Raw genomic sequence first — 16,345 nt, forward strand, 5'->3', positions numbered from 1 at the left:
ACGGAGTGGTTTATTACCGAGGGGCTTATTACAGAGGGGTTTATTGCAGAGGGGCTTATTATGGAGGGGTTTATTACAGAGGAGTTTATTATGGAGGAGCTTATTACAGAGGGGTTTATTGCAGAGGGGCTTATTACGGAGGGGTTTATTTACAGAGGAGCTTATTATGGAGGGGCTTATTAGAGAGGAGCTTATTATGGAGGGGTTTATTACAGAGGGGTTTATTACGGAGGGGTTTACTATGGAGGAGTTTATTACAGAGGAGCTTATTACGGGGTGGTGGATTTCGGGAGCAGGAGGCCGAGGGATGCAGCAGACATCGCCCTGCGGAGCAGAGTTCGGCCTTTTCATTCCTGTTCTGCAGATTTTCGCTGTGGACCCTTTGTGACTCATCAGGAGAAATCTGCAGCAAAAACTGTGACTGTGTGAATGAACTCGAAAATGCATCTATTAAACCCGTAAGGAACGGACAAATTCTCAGGTTTTGAGCTTTTATCTCAGACCTCTGCCTCGCTCCTCCGCCATTGTTTGGGGGCTTTGTTGCTTTTTAGGTATTTTAGTGGTTAACAAAAACTTCTGAATTTACAATGGGGGAAATAAGTATTTGATCCCTTGCTGATTTTGTAAGTTTGCCCACTGACGAAGATATGAACAGTCTATAATTTTAAGGGTCGGTTAATTTTAACATTGAGAGATAGAATATCAAAAATAAAATCCAGAAAATCACATTGTATAAATTATATACAATGTCTACAAGTAGTATTCAACCCCCTGCAGATTTAGCAGGTTTAATAAGATGCAAATAAGTTAGAGCCTTCAAACTTCAAACAAGAGCAGGATTTATTACCAGATGCATAAATCTTACAAACCAAAAAGTTTGTTGCTCAGTTAAATTTTTATAAATTTTAAACATAAAAGTGTGGGTCAATTATTATTCAACCCCTAGGTTTAGTATTTTGTGGAATAACCTTTGTTTGCAATTACAGCTAATAATCGTCTTTTATAAGACCTGATCAGGCCGGCACAGGTCTCTGGAGTTATCTTGGCCCACTCCTCCATGCAGATCTTCTCCAAGTTATCTAGGTTCTTTGGGTGTCTCATGTGGACTTTAATCTTGAGCTCCTTCCACAAGTTTTCAATTGGGTTAAGGTCAGGAGACTGACTAGGCCACTGCAACACCTTGATTTTTTGCCTCTTGAACCAGGCCTTGGTTTTCATGGCTGTGTGCTTTGGGTCGTTGTCTTGTTGGAAGATGAAATGACGACCCATCTTAAGATCCTTGATGGAGGAGCGGAGGTTCTTGGCCAAAATCTCCAGGAAGGCCGTGCTATCCATCTTCCCATGGATGCGGACCAGATGGCCAGGCCCCTTGGCTGAGAAACAGCCCCACAGCATGATGCTGCCACCACCATGCTTGACTGTAGGGATGGTATTCTTGGGGTCGTATGCAGTGCCATCCAGTCTCCAAACGTCACGTGTGTGGTTGGCACCAAAGATCTCGATCTTGGTCTCATCAGAACAGAGAACCTTGAACCAGTCAGTCTCAGAGTCCTCCAAGTGATCATGAGCAAACTGTAGACGAGCCTTGACATGACGCTTTGAAAGTAAAGGTACCTTACGGGCTCGTCTGGAACGGAGACCATTGCGGTGGAGTACGTTACTTATGGTATTGACTGAAACCAGTGTCCCCACTGCCATGAGATCTTCCCGGAGCTCCTGCCTTGTTGTCCTTGGGTTAGCCTTGACTCTTCGGACAAGCCTGGCCTCGGCACGGGAGGAAACTTTCAAAGGCTGTCCAGGCCGTGGAAGGCTAACAGTAGTTCCATAAGCCTTCCACTTCCGGATGATGCTCCCAACAGTGGAGACAGGTAGGCCCAACTCCTTGGAAAGGGTTTTGTACCCCTTGCCAGCCTTGTGACCCTCCACGATCTTGTCTCTGATGGCCTTGGAATGCTCCTTTGTCTTTCCCATGTTGACCATGTATGAGTGCTGTTCACAAGTTTGGGGAAGGTCTTAAATAGTCAGAAAAGGCTGGAAAAAGAGATAATTAATCCGAACATGTGAAGCTCATTGTTCTTTGTGCCTGAACTACTTCTTAATACTTTAGGGGAACCAAACAGAATTCTGGTGGATTGAGGGGTTGAATAATAAATGACCCTCTGAAAAAACTTTTCACAATTTAAAAAAAAAATAAACAAAGAAATAACATTCTTTTTTGCTGCAGTGCATTTCACACTTCCAGGCTGATCTACAGTCCAAATGTCACAATGCCAAGTTAATTCCAAATGTGTAAACCTGCTAAATCTGCAGGGGGTTGAATACTACTTGTAGGCACTGTAAATGTATTTGCATTTTGCAGTGAGATATAAGTATTTGATCCCTCTGGCAAACAAGACTTAATACTTGGTGGCACAACTGTCATGATTCTCAATGGCGAGAGAACATAGCCCAGCATATATGAGAACTAGCTCTTGGAAGATGGAAACTATACTGACCATGAACTAAACCTGCCGCACAACTAGAAGTGGCCGGGTAGCATGCCTACGTTTTTTAACCCTAGATGCCCAGCGCCAGCCGGAGAACTACCTAATCCCAGCAGAGGAAAAGACAGTCCTGGCTCACCTCTAGAGAAATTTTCCCAAAAGGCAGACAGAGGCCCCCACATATACCGGCGGTGATTTTAGATGAAATGACAAACGTAGTATGAAAATAGGTTTAGCAAAATCGAGGTCCGCTTTCCAGATAGCAGGAAGACAGAAAGGACACTTTCATGGTCAGCAGAAAACCCTATCAAAACACCATCCAGAAATTCCTTTAAGACTCTAGCATTAACTCATAACACCAGAGTGGCAATTTCCGATCACAAGAGCTTTCCAGACACAGTAACGAAACAGCAGCTGTGAACAGGAACAAAATGCAAAAACACACAAGGACAAAAGTCCAACTTAGCTGGGAGTTGTCTAGTAGCAGGAACAAGCACAGAAGGCTTCTGATTACATTGTTGACCGGCAAGAAACTGACAGAGGAGCAAGGTTATATAGCGACTCACACATCCTGATAGGAGCAGGTGAACAGAGGGGATGATGCACACAAGTTCAATTCCACAAGTGGCCACCGGGGGAGCCCAGAATCCAATTTCACAACACACAACCCTTGTTGGCAAGCTCAGCAGTCAGACGTTTTATGTAGTTGATGATGAGGTTTGCGCACAGGTCAGGAGGAATTTTGCTTCACTCCTCTTCACAGATCATCTCTAAATCATTAAGATTTGAAGCTGTCGCTTGGCAACTAGGAAATCAACTCCCTCTATAAGTTTTCTATGGGATTAAGGTCTGGAGACTGGCTAGGCCACTCCATGACCTTAATGTGCTTCTTTTTGAGCCACTTCTTTGTTGCCTTTGCTGTATGTTTTGGGTCATAGTGTTGCTGGAAGACCCAGCCACGACCCATTTTTAATGTCCTGGCGGAGGGAAGGAGGTTGTCACTCACGATTTTACGTTACATGGCTCCATCCATTCTCCCATTGATGCGGTGAAGTAGTCCTGTGCCCTTAGCAGAGAAACACCCCCAAAATATAATGTTTCCACCTCCATGCTTGACAGTGGGGACGGTGTTCTTTGGGTCTCAGGGAGCATTTCTCTTCCTCCAAACACGGCGAGTTGAGTTAATGCCAAATACCTCACTTTTTGTTTCATCTGACCACAGCACCTCCTCCCAATCACTCACAGAATCATCCAGGTGTTCATTGGTAAACTTCAGACGGGTCTGCACATGGGCCTTCTTGAGCAGGGGGACCTTGTGGGCACTGCATGAATTTAAACCTTTACGACGTAATTTGTTACCAATGGTTTTCTTGGTGACTGTGGTCCCAGCTGCCTTGAGATCAGTAACAAGTTCCCCCTGTGTAGTTTTAGGCTGATCTTTCACCTTCCTCATGATCAAGGATACCCCACGAGGTGAGATTTTGCATGGTGTCCCAGATCGATGTCGATTGATAGTCATTTTGTATTTCTTCCATTTTTTTACTATTGCACCAACAGTTGTCTCCTCCTCTCCCAGCGTCTTACTTATGGTTTTGTAACCCATTCCAGCTTTGTGCAGGTCTATGATCTTGTCCCTGACATCCTTAGAAAGCTCTTTGGTCTTGCCCATGTTGTAGAGGTTAGGGTCTGACTGATTAATTGAGTCTGTGGACAGGAGTCTTTTATGAAGGAGACTATGTAAGGCAACTGTCTTTAATGCAGGTAATGAGTTGATTAGGAGTCTAACTGGTCTGTAGGAGCCAGAACTCTTAATGGTTGGTAGGGGATCAAATACTTATTTCTCACTGCAAAATACAAATACATTTCTATAATTTATACAATGTGATTTTCTAGATTTTATTTTTGATATTCTATTTCTTATTGTTAAAAATAACCTACCCTTAAAATTATAGACTGTCCATGTCTTTGTCAGTGGGCAAACTTACAAAATCAGCAAGATATCAAATACTGTATTTATTTCCCCCACCGTATTATTGAAATTTTGGGGGACTTATTGTGACTGAAAAGTGTGATTTCTGGAATTTCCACTTGTTTTTCACCACTTGGTGATACATTTTTTTAGTGTGGCCAACACAGTGAGGACAAATGTGTTACCTCAGACGCCACGTCTTGGGCAGCAACCCCCTTTATCCTGGAGAACAGCTCCAGGTTTTCTCGCACTGTCAGCTGGTCAAATTTGACGTCGGCCTGTGGGCAGAAGCCGATTTTCCTCTGTATTTCCTCCAGGTCCTGAATGTTGGAGAGTCGATGGTTGTAGATGGTAGCCGACCCTACAGAACAGGAGACGTACTGACATCACCATGCTGACGGCTGCTCTACAGCGCAGGGAGAATAATGGTCACGATGGTGATCACAGGATGCTGCGACTGCTGCAGCACCTCATGTGTGGTATCGGTGACCTCAGCCTTCATGTGTGGTATCGGTGACCTCAACCATCATGTGTGGTATCGGTGACCTCAGCTGTCACGTGTGGTATCGGTGACCTCAACCGTCACGTGTGGAATCAGTAAACTCAGTCGTCACGTGTGGTATCGGTAACCTCAGTCGTCATGTGTGGTATCAGTGACCTCAACCACCACGTGTGGTATCGGTAACCTCAGTTGTCACGTGTGGTATTGGTGACCATAGCTGTCACGTGTGGTATCGGTGACCTCAACCGTCATGTGTGGAATCAGTAAACTCAGTCGTCACGTGTGGTATTGGTAACCTCCGTCGTCATGTGTGGTATTGGTAACCTCAGTCATCACGTGTGGTATCAGTAACCTCAGTCGTCACGTGTGGTATTGGTAACCTCAGTCGTCACGTGTGGTATCAGTGACCTCAACCATCACGTGTGGTATCAGTGACCTCAACCTTCACGTATGGTATCGGTGACATCAGGTGTCACGTGTGGTATCGGTAACCTCAGTCATCATGTGTGGTATCGGTGACCATAGCCGTCACGTGTGGTATCGGTGACCATAGCCGTCACGTATGGTAACGGTGACCTCAGTTGTCACGTGTGGTATCGGTAACCTCAGCCGTCACGTGTGGTATCGGTGACCATAGCTGTCACGTATGGTAACGGTGACTTCAGTTGTCACGTGTGGTATCGGTAACCTCAATTGTCACGTGTGGTATCGGTGACCATAGCCGTCACGTGTGGTAACGGTGACCTCAGTCTTCACGTGTTGTATTGATGACCTCAGCCGTCTCGCACCGTATCGGTGGCCGCTGTCTCTCACCGCTGGTTGATGTGCTCAGCCCACTCAGGATATTCAGTAGTGTTGTCTTCCCAGCCCCGCTGTGACCCAAGAGAGCTGTGATCTGTCCCTCGTACACATCCAAGTCCAGACCTAGGGATAAACCAATCGAGTATCCGGTAAATTACTGGTAATCTGTAATTCTGGACTATAAGGTGCCGGAATATCGGAACTGAGAGTTAATACTACATTATACTGTACTGCCGCTGCTGCCTCACACCTCTTAGCGCCTCCATCTTCTTGTCTTTGCCGCTGTAGATTTTCTTCATGTTATTGATCCTACGAAAGGTGACGTCAGACGTGATGTGGTGGAGAAGGCACGGAAGTCTTCTACACCTGCGGTACAATACCTGATGGCCTCTTTTCCTTGTAATTCAGCCGGAGCCTTCTCTATGTAATACCCGATGTCAGCCTGTCCTCCATCCTCATGGTCTGGTGGTACCAGGGTCTTCTTCCCTCTGGACCAATATGAGGATCTTAGGAAGAAGAGGGGCTCGTGCCTCAGGCCGTGTTTATCTGGAGGAGAGAAATGTCTCAAGGAGCTCCCCTGTGATGGTGGGATATGTTACGTGGGTATCATTTTGTGTATATTTATATTTTACTGATTATCATGGTGTTCTCTTGTAGGATGAGTTGTTATTTGCCAATTGATGAATTGCTGTTATTTGCCATCTGATATTCCCCCCACAGCACTGTACTGTTATATCTCCACAGGGTCAGTGAATAATGTTGTTTGCTAATATGCTAATGACATGTTGACCTAGCTTGTTAAAACAATGAGCCCCTGCGCCCACCCCCCTAACCTGTGTATGAGGAGAGGGACTTGTAAATATCAGTGAGGTGAGACACAGATCAGACCCTGTGTGGAATGATGATGTGTTCACAGCATCTCAGAGAGAAAGAAGAGTATATGGACTATGCTATCCTCTGTCTGCTGGATTGTTGGACTTTTATCCTGTTACTGAACTGCATTCAGGTTCTGGACTATTTTATCCTTTGTGTGGTGGATCGTATATGGACCTTTCGTATTTTTGCCTAAATAAAGGTCTTGGAATTGTTTACTATACTCTTGCTCTGTAACCCGCAGAGGTACGGGAATGGGTCCGGGAGCACACGCCGTGCACCATGGATAGAGCTGCAGCCCTGGCCGATGAAGTCCTTACTATCCGACCGCAATGGACCCCAACTCGTCCAGTGCATTTTGGGCAGTCCATCTCACCTGAGGAAGAGTTACCACCACCCCCACCTGAGAGGACCACCGACCATGGCCCCATAGATACCCCTCCTGGAGTGTATTGACTCTGGCCTTTGTCCTTTAGCTACCCAGAGCAATGGCAAAGCCACCTGCAGGATTTTAATTGATGGATACAAAGTGTTGGGATTTAGAGACACGGGGGCATTCCTGACTATCGCTGACCCACGTGTGGTTTGACCCGAGGCAATTTACCAGGGTCCAGGAATTCCCATTGTCTTGGTGGAGGGTGTCCACAAATATATACAGCGAGCTTTGGTGTGTTTGGATTATGGTTTTGGAGAAAAACTGTGTTGGATTGGAGTTATGGGAGGATTTCCTGCAGATATCCTCCTTGGAAATTACATTGGGGAGTTACAGTGTCATTTTGTGGGAGCAGTCAGCCGACTACAGGCCCTTCAAGCACCACGGCATCCAGACCTCACCAGGGAGCAATCTGTTTGGCCGGAAGGTCCGTGGGCCTCTCACTGTTCTGTAAGAACAATCAGAGGGAGATATCGCAGACATCGGAACACCCATCATTCCCTACGTTGTACCGTTCAGAGACCGTCTCGCCCAGCTAGCTACCTTGGCTAAAGAAGATCAGCGAATGGCCCAGTCCAGACAAAAAACCTGGTATGACCGTAAAGCCAGGACCCGGGAATTTATGGAAGGACAACAAGTGCTCATGATTATTGCAACCCCTGCCATTGTACAAGGAACTATAAACAGTAGAGCAAAGTGGACTAAAGTGAGCAGACCAGAGGTCTGTGTAGGCCTCATGGCGTGCTCACTTATTATGAGGGGGGAGAGGTTGTGATGGTGGGATATGTTAAGTGGGTACCATTTTGTGTATATTTATATTTTACTGATTATCATGGTGTTCTGTTGAAGGATGAGTTGTTATTTGCCAATTGATGAATTGCTGTTATTTGCCATCTGATATTCCCCCCAGGGCACTGTACTGTTATCTCTCCACAGGGTCAGTGAATAATGTTGTTTGCTAATATGCTAATGACATGTTGAACTAGCTTGTTGAAACAATGAGCCCCTGCAACCCACCCCCCTAACCTGTGAATGAGGAGGGGGACTTGTAAATATCAGGGAGGTGAGACACAGATCAGTCCTGTGTGGAATGATGATGGATTCGCAGCACATCAGAGAGAATGAAGAGTATATGGACTATGTTATCCTCTTCTGGATTGTTGGACTTTTATCGTGTTACTGAACTGCATTTGTGTTCTGGACTATTTTATCCTTTGTGTGGTGGATCGTATAGGGACCTTTCGTATTTTTGCCGAAATAAAGGTCTTGGAATTGTTTACTATACTCTAGCTCTGTTGATTGTGTGATATCGGAGAAGGACCCCGTGACATCCCCTTAGTGGTGGCTGCAGACAGGATCTTATCATGTATCTCTGTATACAGGGAGCTTCCCCTAGTGGTGGCTGCAGACAGGATCTTATCATGTATCTCTGTATACAGGGAGCTCCCCCTAGTGGTGGCTGCAGACAGGATCTTATCATGTATCTCTGTATACAGGGAGCTCCCCCTAGTGGTGGCTGCAGACAGAATATTATCATGAATGTCTGTATACAGGGAGCTCCCCCTAGTGGTGACGGCAGACAGGATCTTATCATGTATCTCTGTATACAGGGAGCTCCCCCTAGTGGTGACTGCAGACAGGATCTTATCATGTATCTCTGTATACAGGGAGCTCCCCCTAGTGGTGACTACAGACAGGATATTATCATGTATCTCTGTATACAGGGAGCTCCCCCTAGTGGTGGCTGCAGACAGGATCTTATCATGTATCTCTGTATACAGGGAGCTCCCCCTAGTGGTGGCTGCAGACAGGATCTTATCATGGATCTCTGGATACAGGGAGCTCCCCCTAGTGGACACTGGTGCTGATTAATCAGGACACATCAGAAGATATGGTGTCATATCCATAACCTTTACCTGCCAGGATCTTATCAAAATACAATGTGAGGAGGATGTAGAGGACGGAGTCCAGCAGGAGGCCGATGTAACTGGCCAGGAGATAAGAGGAGTTGATTGGGATGTCGGAGAAGAAGACGCCCTGCAGGCCATTCTCCATATGGATGCTCTGAAATCAGAGGACAGCCATGTCTGTTTGGGTCTTACAGCCATGAACAATGCAATATTCCCACCCTGGAGCCCTTTATTAGGGTCGTACCTGTTTTAGTTGCTGATTTTCCTGTAAATTTGCTGCAGTTTTACCCTAAACATTATAGAACGGACACGCTGGACTCACATCACAGCACTGCACATACGGTTGTGACTTTGCCAGGTACTACGGGTAAGTCCTAATGTGGACCTGTACGTGGAGGAGGATGCCACAAACTGACACTTACCTCTGTGATCCCGATAGAAAAGGCAAATGGTGGAAAAACACAAAGGAAGACTTCTAGGAAGACGGGCAAGATCTTCACCAGGGGCAAAGTGCCCAGGACAGAGAGCAGTAGGGTGACGAAGAATCCGGCGATGGCGACAAGCCGAGGCTTCCGGAGCAGAGCGCACAGCATGAAGGTGAAGCAGATCTGTAGGGAGGGAGATACAGTGATGTGGAAATCAGCGGCTGCCAGCACCTGGTTTTATACATAATTTATATTTAAGTTATATTTTGTTATGTTTCTTTTTTCTAAAGTTTTGTTCTTTTATCTATTTTATTATCTTGGCCTTCGACCAGCCACTATCCCACACCATAGTCCTAAACCCAGTCCTATCCCTAATCTGAACCCTAATACTAGTTCTATTTGCCTAAGTCTAGACCTAACCCTAGTTCTTACCTTTACCTAAGCATACCTGTCTAGCTGTCATGGCACAGCTGTAGGGTGACCTGGGACCACGGGCTCCTTCCCTGTCCCTAACACAAGGGGGCACCTTAGCTCGCCCTACTCCCCAGGATTCTTCTGAAGGTGAAGATGTCGGGGCCTCCACCCTTACCTTATCTTCTCTTCCCCCACCCAGGGAAGAGGGGTGCTGCTGTGCACCATAGTACACCAATCTGACAAACAAGGCAACACAAACAAGAGTTAACAGAAAACTCCAGGCATACAAGATATTCACTCACACATAACAGAGGAATGCACCTGGGTGTGATGGTAGGGGAATAAACCAAAACAGAGAAGGATAAGGAATTACCACATACACAAACCAAGCAACATAAGGGAAGGGAGTGGCTAACCAAGCTAAGCTGTGAACACAAGGATTTCCAATATGGCCCATTAACCCTTGTTCTGCCAGAAGAAATAAACACATTTAAAATGAAGAAGTGCTTCTCCTCAACACTGGAGTAGGAGCAATCAGACGCTGTGGTCTTCTGGCTCCACATGGTCATGGTAACCCCGTGACAGTACCCCCTCTTCTATGAGGGACCTCCGGAAACTCAGGACCAGGCCTATCTGGATGTGCCACGTGAAATAGCCTGGACCAGTCTGGCCGCATGAACATCAGAAGCTGGTACCCACATCCACTCCTCAGGACCGTACCCCCTCCAATGTACCAGACACTGAAGTGATCAATGAACAACACGAGAATCCAAGATCTTTGCAATCTGAAACTCCCAAGTTTCCATCAACAATGACAGGAGACGGTGGTAGAGGTGATGGTATTGAAGGTGCAACATATTTTTTGAGGAGAAGTCGATGGAATACATTATGGATCCTAAAGATAGGCGGTAAAGCAAGGTAAAATGCTACAGGAATGACGATGGCTACGATCTTCTAAGGACCGATAAACCTGGGATCCAGTTTCCAAGATGGAACCTTCAGCTTAATGTACCTACAGGACAACCACACCAAGTCACCAACACTCAGGTCCGGACCCTCCAAATGTTTCCGATCAGCCACACTCTTATATTTGGATCCCATCTTCCTCAAATTATTAGTAACCCCCTGCCACACGGACGTAATAGACGATGAAAACTGTTCTTCAGGTAATCTAAAAGGGAGATTACTTTTAAATGAACTAAATTGAGGATGGAGCCCATATGCCCTGAAAAACAGGAACTTACTGGTCGATTCCTGACAATGATTATTATTTACAGAGAATTCAGCTAATGGTAAAAAGGTGACCCAGTCCTCCTGATTTTCAGATACAAAACACCTGAGATACTCTCTAGATTCTGGTTAACCCATTCAGTCTGACCATTAGACTATGGGTGAAAAGCAGAAGAAAATTTCAAATGCCATCCAAAGCTTGGAGACAAACTGCACCCCCGATCAGAAACAATATCGGTCTGGATCCCATGTAATCTAATTATTTCCCTGATGAAATCTTGTGCCAAGGATTTGGTGTTCGGTAAAGCGATAAAATGAGACATTTCTGTCTACCTCCATCAGAATTACAGTGTTCCCTTCCTACATGGGAAGATCCGTGATAAAACCGACTGAGAAATGAGTCCAAGGTCTGCTGGGAATCTCCAACAGTTGGAGAGCCCCTGACGGCCAAGTATGAGAGGTCTTAGAACGTGCACAGATATTGCAGGCGGCTACATACTCCCGAACATCCTGATGAGCACCTGGCCCCCAAAAACGCTGAGTGAGCAGATCAGCGGTGGCTTTATTACCAGGGTGTCTGGCCAATACTGAATAGTGATGTTCGCTAAGGACTGTAAGACGGAGATTTACCAGGACAAACAGTTTACCAAGTGGACAGGCAGCAGGGGCGTCCCCCTGAGCGTCAACAAACTCTCTTTCCAGACTGGAGCATATAGACGCCATAACCACCCTATTTTTGAAGAATAGGTACAGGTTCACACTTATTTCCTTTCCCAGGAAAGCAACGAGATAAGGCACCTACCTTAACCCCTTTACCCCCCAAGGGTGGTTTGCATGTTAATGACCGGGCCAATTTTTACAATTCTGACCACTGTCCCTTTATGAGGTTATAACTCTGGAACACTTGCATGGATCCTGATGATTCTGACACTGTTTTTTCATTACATATTGTACTTCACATTAGTGGTAAAAGTTCCTCAATATTACTTGCGTTTATTTGTGAAAAAAAGCAGAAATTTGGCAAAAATTTTGAAAATTTCAAAATTTTCTATCTTTGAATTTTCATGCCCTTAAATTACAGAGATATGTCACACAAAATACTTAATAAGTAACATTTCCCACATGTCTACTTTACAGCAGCACAATTTTGGAACCAAATTTTTTTTTATTAGGAAGTCATAAGGGTTAAAAGTTGACCAGCGATTTCTCATTTTTACAACACCATTTTTTTTTAGGGACCACATCACATTTGAAGTCACTTTGAGGGGTCTATATGATAGAAAATACCCCAAAGTGACACCATTCTAAAAACTGCACCCCTCAAGATGCTCAAAACCACATTCCAGAAGTTTATTAATCCTTCAGGTGCTTCACAGGAATTTTTGGAATGTTTAAAAAAAAAATGAACATTTAACTTTTTTTAACAAAAAATTTACTTCAGATCCAATTTGTTTTATTTTACCAAGGCTAACAGGAGAATTTGGACACCAACAGTTGTTGTACAGTTTGTCCTGAGTACGCAGATACGCCATATGTGGGGTAAACCACTGTTTGGGCGCAAGGGAGAGCTCGTAAGGGAAGGAGCGCCATTTGACTTTTCAATGCAAAATTGGCTGGAATTGAGATAGGACGCCACGTCGCGTTTGAAGAGCCCCCAATTTGCCAAAACAGTGGAAACCCCCCACAAGTGACACCATTTTGGAAAGTAGACCCCCTAAGGAACTTATCTAGATGTGTGGTGAGCACTTTGACCCCCAAGTAATTCCCAGAAGTTTATAATGTAGAGCCGTAAAAATGAAAAATCATATTTTTTTTGCAAAAATTATCTTTTGCTCCCAATGTTTTATTTTCCCAAGGGTAACAGAAGAAATTGGACCCCAAAAGTTGTTGTGCAATTTGTCCTGAGTACGCTGACTTATCTAGATGTGTGGTGAGTACTTTGAACCCCCAAGTGCCTCACAGAAGTTTATAATGTAGATCCGTGAAAATAAAAAATCTTTTTTTCCACAAAAGTGATTTTTTTAGCCCCCAGTTTTGTATTTTCCCAAGGGTAACAAGAGAAATTGGACCCCAAAAGTTGTTGTCCAATTTGTCCTGAGTACGCTGATACCCCATATTTTGGGGGGGAACCACCGTTTGGGTGCATGGCAGAGCTCGGAAGGGAAGGAGCGCCGTTTGGAATGCAGACTTAGATGGAATGGTCTGCGGGCATCATGTTGCGTTTGCAGAGCCTCTGATGTACCTAAACAGTGGAAACCCCCCACAAGTGACCCCATATTGGAAACTAGACCCCCCAAGGAACTTATCTAGATGGGTTGTGAGAACTTTGAACCCCCAAGTGTTTCACTAAAGTTTATAACGCAGAGCCGTGAAAATAAAAAATCATTTTTTCCCCCACAAAAATTATTTTTTAGCCCCCAAATTTTTATTTTCCCAAGGGTAACAGGAGAAATTAGACTGCCAAAGTTCTTTTCCAATTTGTCCTGAGTATGCTGATACCCCATATGTGGGGATAAACAACTGTTTGGGCGCACGGCAGAGCTCGGAAGGGAAGGAGCACTGTTTTACTTTTTCAGCGCAGAATTGGCTAGAATTGAGATCGGATGCCATATCACGCTTGGAGAGCCCCTGATGTGCCTAAACAGTGGAAACCCCCGAATTCTAACTGAATCCCTATCCCGTACACACCCCTAACCCTAATCCCAACCCTAACCATAACCCTAACCACACTCCTAACCCTAATCCCAACCCTAACCATAACCTTAATCACACCCCTAACCCTGACACACCCCTAACCCTTATCCTAACCTTAATCCCAACCGTAAACATAATCCAAACCCTAACCCCATCTCTAGCCCTGATCCTAACCCTAACTTTAGCCCCAACCCTAACTGTAGTCCCAAGGTGTTCAGTACCACGGGACCACACTAAGGCCATCATGACTGCAGGTATTATGTGTCTACCATATTAGCCGGACTACATTGGGACTATTCATGTTATTTGAGGCTATTGGGTCATGTGCAATCGTAGGGTATAGTGCAATTATTTCGTTGGTTATCTTTTCTGGGGATCCGGCTTAGATTTTTCCAGTGTTTATTTGCTTACTCATCTGTACTGCCTGGCTAGCACTTCGCATAATAGGATCATTTAGGCCCTGTCTTATGGTATTGCATCCTGAGCAATCTGTTCTCTGATGACATGGTCTAGGTGTTTTGGTCCCGTTGTTTTTCTGTTTCTGCTGCAACCGGTTACAGATGGTTGTACCATCTGAATTGTATCTCTTGCGATTATTTTCACATTATATGTATTTCATGTGATTACTATTTTAGATCTAAATAAAATTTGTTAATTGGGATTTACTCCTTCTGTTGTCTCTCTTTTGGCACACATGTGAATGTGAAGGTATTATCCCCTTTTTTGTTTTTTTTCTTTTGAATTTATATATGAGGTGTTCTCTCTAAGTATATGCTAACTTTAGTCCCAACCCTAACCCTAACTTTAGCCCCAACCCTAACCCTAACTTTAGACCCTAGTTCTATCCCTTACCTGAACCTAACTCTAGTTCTATCCCTTACCTAGGCATAGCCCTAGTTCCATCCCTTACCTAAGCCTAACCCTAGTTCTATCCCTTACCTAAACCTAACCCTAGTTCTATCCCTTACCTAGGCATAGCCCTAATTCTATCCCTTACCTAAGCCTAACCCTAGTTCTATCCCTTACCTAAGCCTAGAACTAGTTATTTTCCTTACCTAAGCCTAACCCTAGTTCTATCCCTTTTCTAAGCCTAACCCTAGTTCTGTCCCTTACCTAAGCCTAACCCTAGTTTGTCCCTTACCTAAGCCTAAACCTAGTTCTATCCCTTACAGATGCCAAACCCTAGGTCTATCACTTACCTAAGCCTAACCATAGTTCTATCCCTTACATAAGCCTAACCATAGTTCTATCCCTTACATAAGCCTAACCATAGTTCTATCCCTTACCTAAGCCTAACCCTAGTTCTATCCCTTACCTATGCCTAACCCTAGTTCTATAACTTACCTAAGCCTAACCCTAGTTCTATCCCTTACCTAAGCCTAGCCAAAATCCTAGTTAGAGTTAGATAAAGTATGTAGAGATGTAAACTTTATTATAACGTTAGTAGTTTTTCTTTTCTTTTCAAGGTGACACTTTTTTATATATTTGGGTGGGCTTTCCTAGCAGTCGTTCCCTGTCTCTCCTTTCACAAAATAAGAAGTGAGATGTGAGACGGGGAGTTGCGAGGGAGTGCAGTGTAGCTTTTGTCATCTCAGTCACTGCCTATGCAGAGCGCAGCAGCCGACACATCTGAACAGCTGCACTCTGCATAGGCAACTACGGCAAATGGCACCGACCGAGCTGCCTTATGCATCTGGCTCACTGACCGGTGGGCAGAAAAAAGTACTGTAACGTACAGCAAGGGCACCCCCAGAATAAGGCCCCCCATTATTATAGAGGAGCAGCGTTCCTGCAGAGCTCAGGAGGGGAACACCGCAGCACAGGACGAGCCGCACACCACGAGCAGCCGAAGAGACCGAGCATGGTGATTACTGCAGAATTGTGAATGCATCTCTGGATGTGATATGAATCCTACCATCGATATCCCGTAAAGGAAGAACAGGAGTAGGATGACACCGTAGGAACTCTCCACAAAGACATAACTGGTGGTCACCAGTGTCAACAGATTAGCGATAATCAGGACGTAGAGGGCGTAGAGCAATCCCCAAGATAACCTGGAAAGCGGGCGAGAAGGAAGAACGGCCAAGTACTGGTAAGAAAAGTACACAAAGCTGCTTCTCCCCACTATATCCTGAAAGCCTCTGTGCTGCCACTCACCAGAAAGCCAGGTCCTGGAGCCCCATCATTCTCATGATCTCCCGATGCTCCTTCCTCTCTTTGGCAATGGAGAGCATCAACAGGTAGGACACGGAGATGTAACACATGCACATGGCCATGATGTAAGCCCCGATGTACAGGATCGGTGTGTATAGCCCCGTGACCGATCTCATCTTCACAGCTGCAGTGGAGATCATGGCGGCCCCGACCGAACGATTAGTAGTCAGCTGCAAGGTAAAAAATAGGGGTGACATACAGGACTATACTCCAATCACATCCAAAGCAGGACTTACACATCTACTCCATTGTCCTAAGCACCACCAATGGGGGGCAAAATCTAAGTCAAAATCAAACCTGCCTCTCTTTGAATCTGATCTTCAGATCACTCCTCTTCAGAAATACTCTGTGCTGCTGAGGACCTGCTCCTTCCACTTTGCAGCTCTTAATCTGTGAC

The 16,345-nt window shown here is 45.1% G+C and overlaps 1 protein-coding gene across 1 annotated transcript in view; it reads right to left on the reverse strand.

Moving 5' to 3' along the window:
• LOC143766774 (ABC-type organic anion transporter ABCA8-like) overlaps window positions 1-16,345 on the reverse strand; it is a 158,366-nt gene that overhangs the window by 121,768 nt on the left and 20,253 nt on the right. The window contains exons 7-14 of the mRNA XM_077254726.1: window positions 15,892-16,118; window positions 15,650-15,788; window positions 9,394-9,579; window positions 8,978-9,125; window positions 6,136-6,301; window positions 6,006-6,064; window positions 5,768-5,878; window positions 4,638-4,813 (exon numbers count right to left, since the gene is read on the reverse strand). Of these exons, the coding sequence (XP_077110841.1) occupies window positions 4,638-4,813; window positions 5,768-5,878; window positions 6,006-6,064; window positions 6,136-6,301; window positions 8,978-9,125; window positions 9,394-9,579; window positions 15,650-15,788; window positions 15,892-16,118 (1,212 nt within the window). The remainder of the gene's footprint in view (window positions 1-4,637; window positions 4,814-5,767; window positions 5,879-6,005; window positions 6,065-6,135; window positions 6,302-8,977; window positions 9,126-9,393; window positions 9,580-15,649; window positions 15,789-15,891; window positions 16,119-16,345) is intronic.

This window comes from Ranitomeya variabilis, chromosome 4 (genome assembly GCF_051348905.1).
Source record: "Ranitomeya variabilis isolate aRanVar5 chromosome 4, aRanVar5.hap1, whole genome shotgun sequence".
NCBI lineage: Eukaryota > Metazoa > Chordata > Amphibia > Anura > Dendrobatidae > Ranitomeya > Ranitomeya variabilis.